This window comes from Hyaena hyaena, unplaced genomic scaffold (genome assembly GCF_003009895.1).
Source record: "Hyaena hyaena isolate Hyena2069 unplaced genomic scaffold, ASM300989v1 scaffold_175, whole genome shotgun sequence".
Taxonomy (NCBI): domain Eukaryota; kingdom Metazoa; phylum Chordata; class Mammalia; order Carnivora; family Hyaenidae; genus Hyaena; species Hyaena hyaena.
This window is the reverse complement of record NW_024080808.1, coordinates 2,510,566-2,523,835: the sequence shown is the minus strand read 5'-3', so window position 1 is coordinate 2,523,835 and position 13,270 is coordinate 2,510,566. Positions and strand designations below refer to the sequence as shown.

At 40.5% G+C, this 13,270-nt stretch overlaps 1 protein-coding gene and 1 long non-coding RNA gene across 3 annotated transcripts in view; one reads left to right on the top strand and one right to left on the bottom strand.

Moving 5' to 3' along the window:
* The window catches only part of FERMT2 (fermitin family member 2), a 91,563-nt gene that overhangs the window by 4,809 nt on the left and 73,484 nt on the right, over nt 1-13,270 (bottom strand). The window contains exons 8-13 of one of the 2 annotated variants that reach the window (XM_039240453.1): nt 11,426-11,560; nt 10,528-10,577; nt 9,206-9,330; nt 2,901-3,007; nt 2,545-2,766; nt 46-66 (exon numbers count right to left, since the gene is read on the bottom strand). In XM_039240453.1, coding sequence (XP_039096384.1) covers nt 46-66; nt 2,545-2,766; nt 2,901-3,007; nt 9,206-9,330; nt 10,528-10,577; nt 11,426-11,560 — 660 coding nt within the window. The remainder of the gene's footprint in view (nt 1-45; nt 67-2,544; nt 2,767-2,900; nt 3,008-9,205; nt 9,331-10,527; nt 10,578-11,425; nt 11,561-13,270) is intronic. The other variant, XM_039240454.1, reaches the window with a different exon arrangement.
* The window catches only part of LOC120237262, a 107,104-nt gene that overhangs the window by 72,962 nt on the left and 20,872 nt on the right, over nt 1-13,270 (top strand). The gene's annotated exons all lie outside the window — the stretch shown is intronic.

Sequence of the window (13,270 nt, the reverse complement as noted above, 5' to 3'; positions counted from 1 at the left end):
TTTTTTCTTTCTTTTTTTTTTTTTTTTTAAATATGGAGAACTTACCAAATCTCTTATATAGCCTGGCTGTAGATGGCAATGCGAGGAAAGAAAAAGGAAGCAGAAAGAAAAAAAAAAGGCAATCAGAAAAAATGGCAATGAAGCAAAGAAAAAGCTGCGGTAACCTGCAAACCAAAATTCCAGCCAAAAACCATGCAAAAAAATTACTTCAGGTAGAAACCAAGCAAAGTAAATGCAAGCATGAAAATGAAAATGAGAAAGCAGCGATTACTTTCCACTTAGAATACTGAGAAACACTTCATATTATTTTAGATTGTTAAGTGTTACTAAAATTATGGGTAGAAATTTGTAGGGAAAAAATTAAAGAGAGCAAATACACTTTCCCTGCTCATTTACCAGTTCTTACTGGTTAGGGCAGAGCTAATGATTTTAGTAGCAAATCAAAATTAATATTCAAAAACCTTTAATGTTTTCAGATTGAGTCAGATAATATGTATGACCCATGCACCACTTTTTAGAAATAAGTTGAAGGCATAAAATAAGTGCAGTGACCATCTTGTTTCTTTATTTACACAAGAAAAGCAACCCCCTCAATTACCATCTGTTTTTTGCATCCTTTTTCCTGGAAGGGAAAATGAAGAGATGCTATATACTACACACTAGGAATGGTGGCTATACACACAGTAGTCTATTTCAATGTGTATTAACATGGATAAAACACACAACCCTTTCCTTGAAAATGTTAAAACACATTTTGGGAGTCATAGTCCTCTAAGGGTATATAAAGCAAGTTTAAATAATACACAGTTTTGGGGATTTAAAGTAGATTAAATGTAACAAATTCTCTACACTGACGGGTCCAAAGGAAAATCTCACGCCCTAACAGGAATGAAGGACCCCACGGCCCAGACCGCCTCCTACTGGACTACTGAACACCACTGTACTAGTGAGTTTAACGATTATGAAGCCCTATGTCCAACAGCTAGTACAGCATGTGACACAAATCAGCAACTAAACTTCTGTGCATCATCACTTACTAGGTGTCAAAGCAATACGTGGTCTCTACCTTCTGGAAACAACCTATAAATTTGGTTAGGGAAAGGAGGATTACAAAAGAATGTGTGTTTGATAAAACGCCAACATGGAAGACAAGGCTGGAAGAATCCTTAACCACGGACCGAACACACTGCCACCCCACCAATTGAAGACCATCAAATATGCACTGTTTTTGTCCTCCAGAGAATCTTTACTTGACAATCTATAGCTGAGGAAACAATTCAGTACTCATCTCTGACAACTAAACCAACATTTGGCAATCTTCACTGTTCCACTTTAAGATCTTTTTTTCCTGATACCTCACAGTGAAATAAGCTTGCTAAGTTTGAAACTGTTCTTGCCTTTGAAGGAAAATGAATCCACTTTCAGAAACAAGAATTTTTTTACAAGTAGTTTTTAAATGAAATAAGAATAAAAAATGAAATTAGTACTTGATTCATTTTCCCTTTTTAACTTACAATCTACATTCCACAAATCTCCCCAGGGCAGCATTTCCTCCATTCCTCTCTACTCCCACATTGAAGGACTGTGGGATAAACAATTCCCATGTAGCTTACACAACCTCTGAAACTTAAAAGACAAATACTTGGTAATTAAAATTTCTGGACATTTCTAGCTAAGTGATTTCCAAATGCCTATGATAAACATCATATTTAAAGTTAGGAATTAATAAGTGTTGGGCCTTTTCAGTAATGTTTTAAAATTACTCTGTAGCAGAGATAAAAATGAAACATTTATTTTAAAGGTCTTCTTCACCCCCCACCTCAGACTGAAGCCCTTGCCTTTTATGGCCTGATGTTTGGTGTAGAGAATACTGGGGGCTATCCCAAATGAAATTCCCCTGCAAAGACCTCTTATGTTGTACTGAAGAATCATTTTCCTAAATAGCAATCCTTTTATGGTATTAATTTCCAGGAATGGAATTCTAAACAGTGAACAAAAGCAGTGAATTTCAATAAAAATTTACCAAACTCTGTCACACATCACGCAAATCTTGGTTTAGGTTTTTGACTGTTAAGACAGTGTTAAAATGTAGACTATCTCTACCCCTGTAAAGTTTTTCTCCAAAGCTGGAAAAGTCAATTCTGACAGTGGGAAGAGTTGCTCTAGGCTCTGTCAGGAAACACTGGCTGTGCTTTATACCACACATACATAAGGAATAAAACTACATGCATGAAGGAACTCAAAGCACCCACACCATTTCAATTCTCTGAAAGAACACCCTGTTAACAGAGTGGTTTCCGTAGGGTGTTTAGAATAAATATGCTTCCAACTATTTGACCTTATGGTCTGTCATATTAAAATGATGAATATTTTTTTAAAATGATCAAACTGATCGAAGGCTATCCCACATCCTATTTTATATTCCAGCCACCTCATATGAAATTAAGACCATCATTAAGGCTAAAAAGTTTTAACAGAGGAAACTAAAGTACATGTACAAAATCATACTAGAAGCAAAGAGATGAAGTAAAATGAATCAAATACCTGCTTGTTCTTGTACTTTTTTAGATAGCGAGGGGACACCAAACATTCAGGATTTATGTCAGTTGTGATCTGCTCTGGTATTAACTGAGGATCTGGGTTTAAATGCTGCATCTTCAGAAAGGAAAGAATATTTTGAACTTCTAAGTTATAAGAACTGTCTGCCATGGTCTTGCCTTTGGAGGCTAATCTGCAGGCTGCCATCCAGTGTGCATACTGTTTTTCCTGTTGAAAAGAAATACTGAAATGTGAAATGTATCACATGATGGGTCCTTTGAGTATAAAATGTAAGGATGACTGGTCAGTGCACTAGGGAATCAAAGAAAACTGAAGTTCACACTTTCAGTTGGAAAACTTACATTGTCACAACGAAGCCAGATTTCATTCATGCCCTCTGCAACTGGGATCAGGAGTTTAATGTTAAATTTTTGGCCTGAAATGTTTACATCTGGCGTAACTTCACATCCTGTAATAAATTATTAAAATGGTCAAATTCACCTTTAAGAAATCCTAAGCCAATACAGGCAGCTCTCATTTTATGGTATCTTAACATGCTGAATTTTGCTGTTTTGGAATCTTTAAATTGGGAAGCAAACGTTTATCGTCCAATAATTGTTTTGGGTAGAGCAGGAGTGCCAGATCTAGTATACAAAAGAGGCATAATGCAGTTTGTGGTCCTCACAAAACTTCACTGAAGAGAAGGAAAGGGTCCTGTTTAAAGGATATTACCAAAAAACACCATCCCACAAGTTTGATATTGTGCTGTTTTAATATCATTCAGTTCCTTAAATCTTAAGGTATTTGGGACTTTTATGTAGGTAAATGTATAGGGATAATGTTTCGGTAAGAATAAGCGACTTTTTAAAAGTAAACCTCTCTGCCCAATGTGGGGCTTGAACTCATGACTCTGAGATCAAGAGTCACCGGCTCTACTGGCCAGGAGCCCCAGGAATAAATGACTTTTATGATGCCTTTTCTGTTAAGCATTAGCTAGCAGCTTTACAGAAGAGCACACGCATGGACTGAACATACACTCAGTGAGACGGCAGGATGATGGCTGGCATGAACAAGCAGTAACCAGTGTAACAGAGTGGAGAGGCGCCCTGCAATCTGACCTCGTTCCACACTTCTCTGTCACTTAATTACTGCCGACTTGTTGAACATCTGGAAGCCCAAATTTCCCAACCTTAAAACTCTACCTCACAGGAATACTGTAAAATAAGATAATAGACATGTCAGAGCTTTCTAAACGATATTCCAGTTGTCACCCTCAATGTGTCTCAAGACCATCAACTAGGCTCCTGGACTGTGAGCAGGGCCTGTGGTCGCTTTGCTCTGTGTACAGGAGCAACTTCTCTCTGCACAGAGAGTATAAGGAACAAGATAATAAAGCTCTATATATCCACCACAGAGAAAGAACACATGTAAAGTTAAAGCCCTGAATTGAAAGAAACAGAACACTGTACTTTTCTTTAATGTTTACATATTCTGATAAAGAGAGAATGGGCACCACATGCACATGCAGGAGGTGGGGCAGGGGAAGGGGAAGGGGGAGGTGGCGGGGTGGGGGGTGAGAATCCCAAGCACCCAACTGCGGAGCCCGGCTGGGGCTCAATCCCATGAACTAGGAGATCTTGACCTCCGCTGAAATCAAGAACTGGACACTAAACCAAGTGAGCCACCCCAGTGCCCCAAGAAACAGAACATTTTAGATAAATGGGAGGTCCTCTTCTCCTCTCCAGAAACACCTATCATGAATTTAGTAGACTTTCTCTCCCTGTGCTTTCTTTTAAAAAATATTAGCTATAGCATTTAATTAAGTCTTTCTGTACAAGTACTACAAACGCTCAGGAAGTTGTACGGTAATGGATTTAATCTGCCAAGTTAACACAGATGTTTGAAGATATGAGATCTTTTGCTGATTTCATTAATCATTCAGGCAGACTTAAAGTACACAATCCCATAATAATGTCTCTCTCTTTTAAAAGTAAAATACCAAAAACAACCCTAAATATCTGAGAGAGGCAAAGTGAGTGGTGACTCAGGTGCTAGTGGAGGCGCAGAGGCACCTATTAGGCCACATCTCAGGCAATATTCACTCCATGCCACGTCGGCCACCTCCGACCATGGCAATGTGCCACACCTCACCGTAGCCCAGTTACTGCTCCTCTGACGTGTTCAATGCAAAGAGCCCATTCTAACCACAATCTTCACACTATCTGAGTCCTGCAACCCTTCCATTTCTCCCCAGCACGTTTCACTTCTTCCTTTCCGGAGTCCAGCCTGGACACCATCCACCAGCTATCACATCCAACTCCCTAGACTCGCTGTGTTTCTGTTAATTAATACACACTAACCGAAACCTTAACCCTGGCTCCATCCAACCACCTACCTTTGACTTCCCCATAATAGGCTGCTGAGCAGTCTAAGGAGCAGAGGGAAAAAATAAAAACCCACAAAGCCAAGCAAATAGATCACTCGGAATTCATGGATTCCCAACCTCTACCTGGCCCTCAACACTTGCAGTCCTTCTGTGTTTTCAGACACTCTCAACAGTGTTTTATTTCGAATTTTCGCAGGCCTCTGATGCCGCTCACTTCAAAACTTCAAATCTTGTTTCCGAGAAAGCCATGAGAAGTGGTCACACAGCTTCCTGCTGCCCTCACTTCCAGTGGGACGGCGTCGCTGCTATCCGAGTGGGCTGAGTTCTCTGCCATGCCCAGAGCCCTGCTCCGTCACACAGATCCTCTTCCTCTCCCAGACACAGTTCTCTTCCTGTTTCTAGCGTGATGTTTCCATCAGCGTTTCACTTCCCCAGGTCTCTCCAATCTTGAAACAAAATGCCCTTCCCCTCCACCTTATACCGCCCTCTGCTCTTACTGCCCTCTCCTCCTTCCTTGTCACACGGAAGGTTCTCCAAAACGCTATCTTTGTTTCCTCCTATTTACTTCTTGGTGACTGTACTTCGGCTCCCGTACTCAGAAGGCCACTGATCTGCTCCAATCTGTTCTGCATCAAGGCCACTAACCACCTCCAATGCGGCTAAATGCTATGGAAGCTCGATCTTTATCTCACTTTTCTGTAGCATTTGATGCTAATAATTACTCTTTTTTGAAACAACTTTTATCTTTGTTCCTATCATACCTCATTTCCATGGTCTTTGTAAGCATTTTTTGTTTCCCTTCCACTAATCTACCCTACCTCAAACACCAGTGTTCTACGTGTTCTGTTCTTAGCCTTTTTCATATTACAGCCAGCCATTCTAACGGCTGCCATTTATCATTAATGCTAAAACTACTACCATCAGTGTCTGCAGTGTGGGTCTCCCGTGATCCAGAGGCCTACAAGTTATCTTCAACAGATATCCCACAGGCACCTCAAATTTAAAATAACCCAAAATTAAACTCACTGTCCTCCTCAAACTCAGCTCTTCTATATTCTCACCTCTCTCTATCCAACTTGTAGGAGCCAGAAACAACTCCCTCCCCAACAGCCTCTCCCAAGTCAACCACCCATGAGGCTTCCTGACTGAGCTTCCTTGGGATCTTCTGAATTTTACTCTTTTCTCCATCCATATTGATCACCTGAGTCTGGATCACTGTCACTGCTCTAAACTTACTCCTCTCTACTGCAGCCAATATCAAGGACGGATCTTCTTATTTTCAGGTTAATGCTCTTTCAGTGGCACTTCACTGCTGCCACTTTAAAAAACAATCTCTCTGGGGTGCCTCGGTGGCTCAGCTGGTTGAGTGTCCGACTTTGACTCGGGTCATGATCTCACAGTGGGTTCGAGCCCCGCACTGGGCTCTGTGCTGACAGCTCAGAGCCTGGAGCTGCTTCTGATTCTGTGTGTCCCTCTCTCTCTGCCCCTCCTCTGCTCATGATCTGTCTCTCTCAAAAATAAATGTTAAAAAAAAAAAAATCTCTTTAACATTTCTATCCTCTAAAATGTGCCCATTTCTTCAGCTGTTGTCTGAATCAGATTCAACAGCCACTCAGAAGCAGTCATCCTCCCCCTTGAGCTCTACTTTGCAGCGCGCAAAACCCCCTGTGGTTGCTGATGCTTTTCTCCAGGCGTTTCTGCACACTGATCTCTTACCTAGAACTAGTTGGTTTTTTACCAACTCTCCTTCCTTCCATGGGCCTTGGGTTAGGCACTGGATCTGACTCGCATTATCTCCCCCAGAATATCCCCCACCGTCGCTGAACACTGAGACGGCACTCACTCTTACCTTGGCTCCTCCTCTGACCTGTTACTTTTTTAAGTACTACTTATTGCCCAAATTGTCACTGTTTATCTCCCAACATGCTCTAAACACCCAGAGGGGTGGGTCTGTAACCTGTTCTTGCTCATGTCTCCAGGATCTAGCACAGTTTGCAGCACAGGAATTCAATCGGTATTTGTGGAACTGAATTTTTTTTTAGAACTTTTCATCTTAGATCTCTAAAGGCCTTAGAGAGGATCTAGTCCAGGGTCCAAAGGCATGGGGAACACTCTCATTCCTTAGAGGAAAGTACTGAGGTCCAAATGGGCTATTTTTTCTAAAATCACAGAGCTTGTTTAACAGCAGAGCAAGATGTAAGCCAGTGGTATCTTCATTAGTGTGATGTGTGGGAAAATGCTCGCTGGGGAGGACCTAGAAGAGGCAGGATGACAGCACACCGAAGAAGCCACTTTCCATACCAGGACGTGTGCCTTCACAGTCATGCAGGGAAAAGGTTAGGGATGTAACATGGTCAGAGAGGGCAGGGGCCAGAACACAGATCTAGTCTCTAAATCGAAAGCAGATAATGGGGCTGGTCCTGGGCAGCTGAGAAGAGAAGCAAGAACGAGAGCTGCAACAGATTCTAAGAGTAACAAAAAAAGACACACAAAAGTTAATTCATGGGTCTTGGAGAGAAAGGCAGTGAGCCTACTTCAGAGTTTTAGGAAAGTTACAAAATTCTAACACATGGGCAATAGCAATCTTCTACCCAGGACAGGGGGTTCCTGTTTTTAAAAACAACAATTCAGACAACTACTGGGCAGAACACAGGGCAGAGATTTAGACATTTTGTTGAAATATATGAGAAATATCCTAACGTACTATGTAGAAAAGAAAATGAAGACTATGGATCAGGGATAACACCTTTATATTTTAACCAGTCAATGAAATTATTTTGAGAATAATTTTTTTGAATGAGTCAGGGGCCCCCTTCTTGGGTACTTTTATCCAAATATGGACATTTTTAGTTAGAAAGGCATATTGCTTTACATATAATGATAAATGTACATGCAAAATGTAACACAGAGGAGAAACGGGCTGCGCCGACAGGAATGAACTGCTTGAACACCTGGCCTGCCAAAGGAACTGCAACCTTTTCTACAACCAAGAGGCCGGGAAACCAGGAGGCTGCCCTTGCAGCCCCACAGCTTGGAAACACTAGCTCCTTTCTCAACTCTGCCTCTCCAACCCCTTGGTTAGGAATTGAAGTCTTACATGAATGCATCTGATCAGAATCAAAATCGCACTGGAAATGAGTCCAGAAAATTAGTTTTCTAGCCTTTGCTGTAGAGTGTGGAACAGTGAGATGCCAATCAACCGCATTCTCCACCAAGCACGCTCGTGCCAAGGATGTAGTGAGTGCGGCGTTAGGCTCGTAGGAGTAGCTCTTGCTAGAAGCCAGCCAGGTGGTTTTAGTGAATATCCCCACAAGTGAAGGGCTGATCAACAATCTGCAATACCCTGCAGAAAAATCATGGCAGGAGACAGCAGTCCTCCAGCTGTAGAAGAACCAGACCAACCTGGACAGGACATTCTCCTCCTACCTGAACCACTGCATCAATCAGATAAAAGAAATGAAGAAGCAGTGTAAAGAACCTAAGAAGTCACCCAAGTGGGGAGTGAAATGGAAAAAAAAAAAAAAACAAACCAAAGCCAGTAGCTCTGAGCCCTTATTCAGGATCAACCCATGCCACAGGAAGCAAGGTTGCCACAAGGGAGTAGAAACATATTGAATGACATGTGCCTCAAATACCAGCCCCTAGGGACAGCTTTGGATCTGAAGGGACAAGAGGAAACCAACGAGATTCAGGTTGTCAGCGCAGAGGAGCCTCAGAGGGGTATCCTGGGGCTACTCCAGGAGCCAGACAGAGCAGAGTGTTGAACAAAAATGTGCAAGGAAGAGGTGTTGCGGGAGGGTAAGAACTTGGCCAAGCCCATAGGTGTCTGCTGTCCCACTGCTGAGACAAGAAAGAGACTGGGGGCTCTAAGGGGACCAGCTGATCAGTGAAAGCAGGAAGAAGAGCAGGATGCTGATGAGGAAGGGAGAAGCCAGCAAATATGGAGAGGACTACAACACAGACGAGAATGAGGAAAACCTGAATGACCTAATGCTGAAGATGAGAAAAGAGGTACCACAGATTTACTTGAAGAAAAGTGGAATCACTTCAAATGAGGATTGCACAAAGAGATTACAACAAAATATTCATGTGAAACGGAATGCCCAAAATTGTGACCAAAAACTATGTACCAAAAGAAGAATCTAGACCTAAAAAAGTACCTAAAGGAGTAATGTGTGCTGAGAAATGCACCCCTGCCCCAACCCAGCCAAATGAGGTTTATTTACTATTAGCCAACAGAAATTTTTCCATCAACACTGGTCACTCCAAGGCTTTCCTTACCTCTTAGGTTCATCTGATGAGCTGGTGTGCCACTGGATTCTTCTTTGCTTTTATAGCAAGAAATAGATGTATCTTTAAAGGTGCACCAATATTGCTTGTAACCTTTTAGAGTCAGCTTTTTTGGCCTATGTGTCAAATAGAATTAAGAGAAAAACCAGTCTTGAAATAACTTTATCGACAGTATGTGTTTAAGCAGCAGCCAAGTTTCACAACATTAAAATTCTGAGGCCAAGTCTTACATATATTGAACTAAGTTCCCTTGGGCCAGCGTGTTCTGTTCAATATTGCTGTTATTGGATTTGCCCCTTCTCAATCAATCTACTCAGGAAGATCTCACAGTGAATGGGCAGAGGATAAAGACAGGAGAGCCAACATTCTAGTATTTCTGTCAGTGGTAGCCATCTCTGTCACTACCAGCAGGTCATATGGAAAAGACAAGAAATGAAAGGTGAAGTAAATGTCACCAGTTGGAAGGCTTCTACGTCCTATAATCACCAGCAGGTCATGAGTGTATGCAGGGCTGCCTTTCGAGCCTCTCTGAAGAAGCAGGTGCACCGAGCATTAACTGAAGCGAGGGAAGTGCTGGTCTCCCTTAGGGCGTATCTGAATGGTGCTTCAACGTGCCATCCCAAGGCCAACGTGAAGATGACAGAACAGTCATGACGGAGAGTGGGTGAGTAAAGGTGTGTAATGGGAGAAGACAAGGGTAGGGAGCAGCATCTGAAATCATGCTCTTATCTTAGAAACGTCCCATATGGTAAGTTGTTATATGTTTAGCTACAGTAAATGGTTTATTCCATTATGGCTTCACACCTTCCATATCGCCTCCTCTCCTTTCTCCCCTCTCTGCTTTAATGCCTAGATTCTGTGGACTGTGCCCAGATTGATAAAAGTCTAGATAAGATACACAAGAACCTCACTATAAAACGTTCCATGAACAAATGAATAAAATTCAACAGAATCTGGGACTCTGAACAAGGAAATAACTGCTGGCAATAATAGTTCATTATGTCCTGCTTTCACTCAGAGGGGATGCTTTATACTAAAATGCCACTGTATGTTTCAATCTATATGATGCAATCTAGGTTACATAATCTTTGTTTTTCCCCTTTAAGAAAAATGTTTATCAGATAAAACAACTCATGAGTACTGCAATTATAATTTGGTAAAGATGGTTATTTTCTCTCATAATTCAGTGCTCCTCTAACTAGTAAATGCTTTTATAGATGCGTATGCTAAAGTAAATTCCAACATCAATGTGACTATTAAATTGATACTTGTCATTCATTAATATTTGGAATTCCTCCCCTTTTTGTACTTACTTAAAAACTTTAATATAGTCAGCAAGTTCAGGAATAGAAGTGATGTCACCCTAGGGAAAGAATTAAATCATTTTTTTCTGATTTTTCTTGAAATTTGAAACTCTAATGTTTAGTATCTGCTATCAAGTATCAGTTTATTAAGTAAACAAAATTACATAAAATACAAATTAAGGTTTTAAAGGTACAATCAATGTATGGTCATATGTATAAAGTCATTTTTTTTTTTTAAGTTTATATTCTGTGTGTGAGAGAAAGGGAGAATGCCAAGCAGGCTCCACGCTGTCAGCACAGACCGCAATACAGGGCTCAATCCCATGAACCTTGAGATCGTGACCATGGCTGAAAACAAGAGTCTAAACAACTGAGCCACCCAGGCACTCCACCAAGTCATTTTTAAATGGCATTAAAAAGCTAATAAAAATTTTGATCAAAATGGCTGTTCATATAACCTTTAAGAACAGATTACTGATTCTAATTCAGCTAAAATTGTTTATATCTGCATATGAAAATTTTCTAAAATCCTAACAGCCCTTAGGTGTTTCTGCTATAATAACTAATTCCTAAGCTTTAAAACTAAACTTGGCATTTAAAATTTTTCCCAAGATCTATTTTTCTCTTTCTGTAACATTTCAAATGTGAAGCTGAGTGGATTTTACCATGACTTCACACTACCTTTTACTCTGCAGAAATGTTCTCCCACTGCTTGTGAGAGAATGTGCAGATATCACAAGAGCTATCTTTACTGTACTGAAAGTACTAGAGATTAGAATAATATTAATTTAAAAATCTTCCCTGAAAGTTTTGGAGAAGTCAACACCTATGTTCTCTAACGCATTAAATCCACAAAAAGGTAAGAATCAATTCAAACTAAACTAGAAGGGAAAAAGATTCACCCTACCAAAATTGTTGATGTTTTCCCTCCTTCCAAAGTGATCTCCAGGTCTGAGAGAGCAGCATCTACTTCATCCACGTCTTTGTCACTGTTGTTCAAATGATTCTCTGATGTCATGATTGATAGCTTATTGATGTGATACTAAAAACAAAAATGATATTTTACTTAAATGACTGTTCTAATTTTAGTAAAACTTTAAAATGAGATTACTATCTGCATCTATATTGAATGCTTTTCATCACTTGATTTGAAAAGATAAAAGCATCTAAGAACTAGAACAATGGGAAAATAAATGGCATTGCACCTGAAATCAGTGTCCAAAACATCCCAATAAATATTTATCCAGGATATATAAAAATGATTTAGTTTGGGAAGCCCTAGGACTTAGAGTTAGTAGGTCATCCACTAAGCTCCACATGAGCAGAGACTGTTTTATTATTTTCCCCACTGCGGTATTCCGTGTGTCCAGAACAGGTCCTAGAACCAGTGAGTACCAAATGAACAGAATATACATCAAGTCTTTTGTAAAAATATATGAACACTGATTACCGTATGTTATTACTGTTACTCTGCAGAGGACAATTAGTTATTAGAATTAAGTTGAAAGCTAAAGCACCTCTTCCCCTGGCCCCCCAGCCTCAATTCAGTGCTGAAAACATGATCAGAGGAGGATGATGTTGATATTCTCAGTTACATAACAATGACAAGATGGATTACATTTATATGTGAATACACACATATGTATTTGTGTATATACACCATGAGTGGTGATAAATACTCCTTATGTAGATAGAAAAATCTTCACGTAAAGAATAGTTATGATTTTAAATACATTTAGGTAAGTCACTTAGAACACATATTAATAATCTATTAGATTTTGATGCTAAACCTTACAGAGGTTTCAGAGAAAGGTAAGGAGAACTTTTGAATCACTTAATCAGTTACTTCCTTTTTTTTTTAAGTTTATTTATTTTGAGAGAGACAGAGTGTGTGTGTGTGTGAGCATGAGCAGGGGAGGAGCAGAGAGAGAAGTAGACAGAATCTCCAGCAGGCATCACGATGTCAGCGCAAAGCCGGATATGGGGCTCGAACCCACGAACTGGGGCTTGAACCATGAACCATGAGATCAAGACCTGAGCTGAAATCAAGAGCTGACACTTAACCTACTGAGCCACCTAGGTGCCCTTAATCAGTTTCATTTCAAAGCATTAAGTAGCAATCCAAATTTCTAAAGTATTCATTCACTGAATACAATCTATTCATGGGAACACTGAATGAACTAATCTAAGGCCAACTGTCAGTGTTCCTCTATACTTTAAGATTTAGTGAATTGATAATGAATAGTCTCTGGCTGTACCTTCAATTTGTGCTGAAATGAGATCCCTCCAGTGACAGAAACTTCCATGTTCACAAACCATGGAGAATGTGGTAGGTTGAGGCCTCAATTGAGGCAGTGGCCTCAAATGTCAGAGTAACATTAAGAATCATGAAGAGAGTTGGTTAAAAATACATACTCTTAGAACTCTAGATGCTGGCGAGGATGTGGAGAAACGGGCACCCTCCTACACTGTTGGTGGGAATGTAAACTGGTACAGCCCCTCTGGAAAACAGTGTGGAGGTTCCTCAGGAAACTAACAATAGAACTCCCCTACGACCCAGCAATAGCACTGCTAGTAATTTACCCAAGGGATACAGAAATGCTGATGCATAGGAGCACATGTACCCAATGTTCATAGCAGCACTCTCCACAATAGCTAAAACATGGAAAGAGCCTAAGTGTCCATCCACGGACGAATGGATCAAGAAGATGTGGTTTATCTATACCATGGAATACTACATGGCAATGAGAAA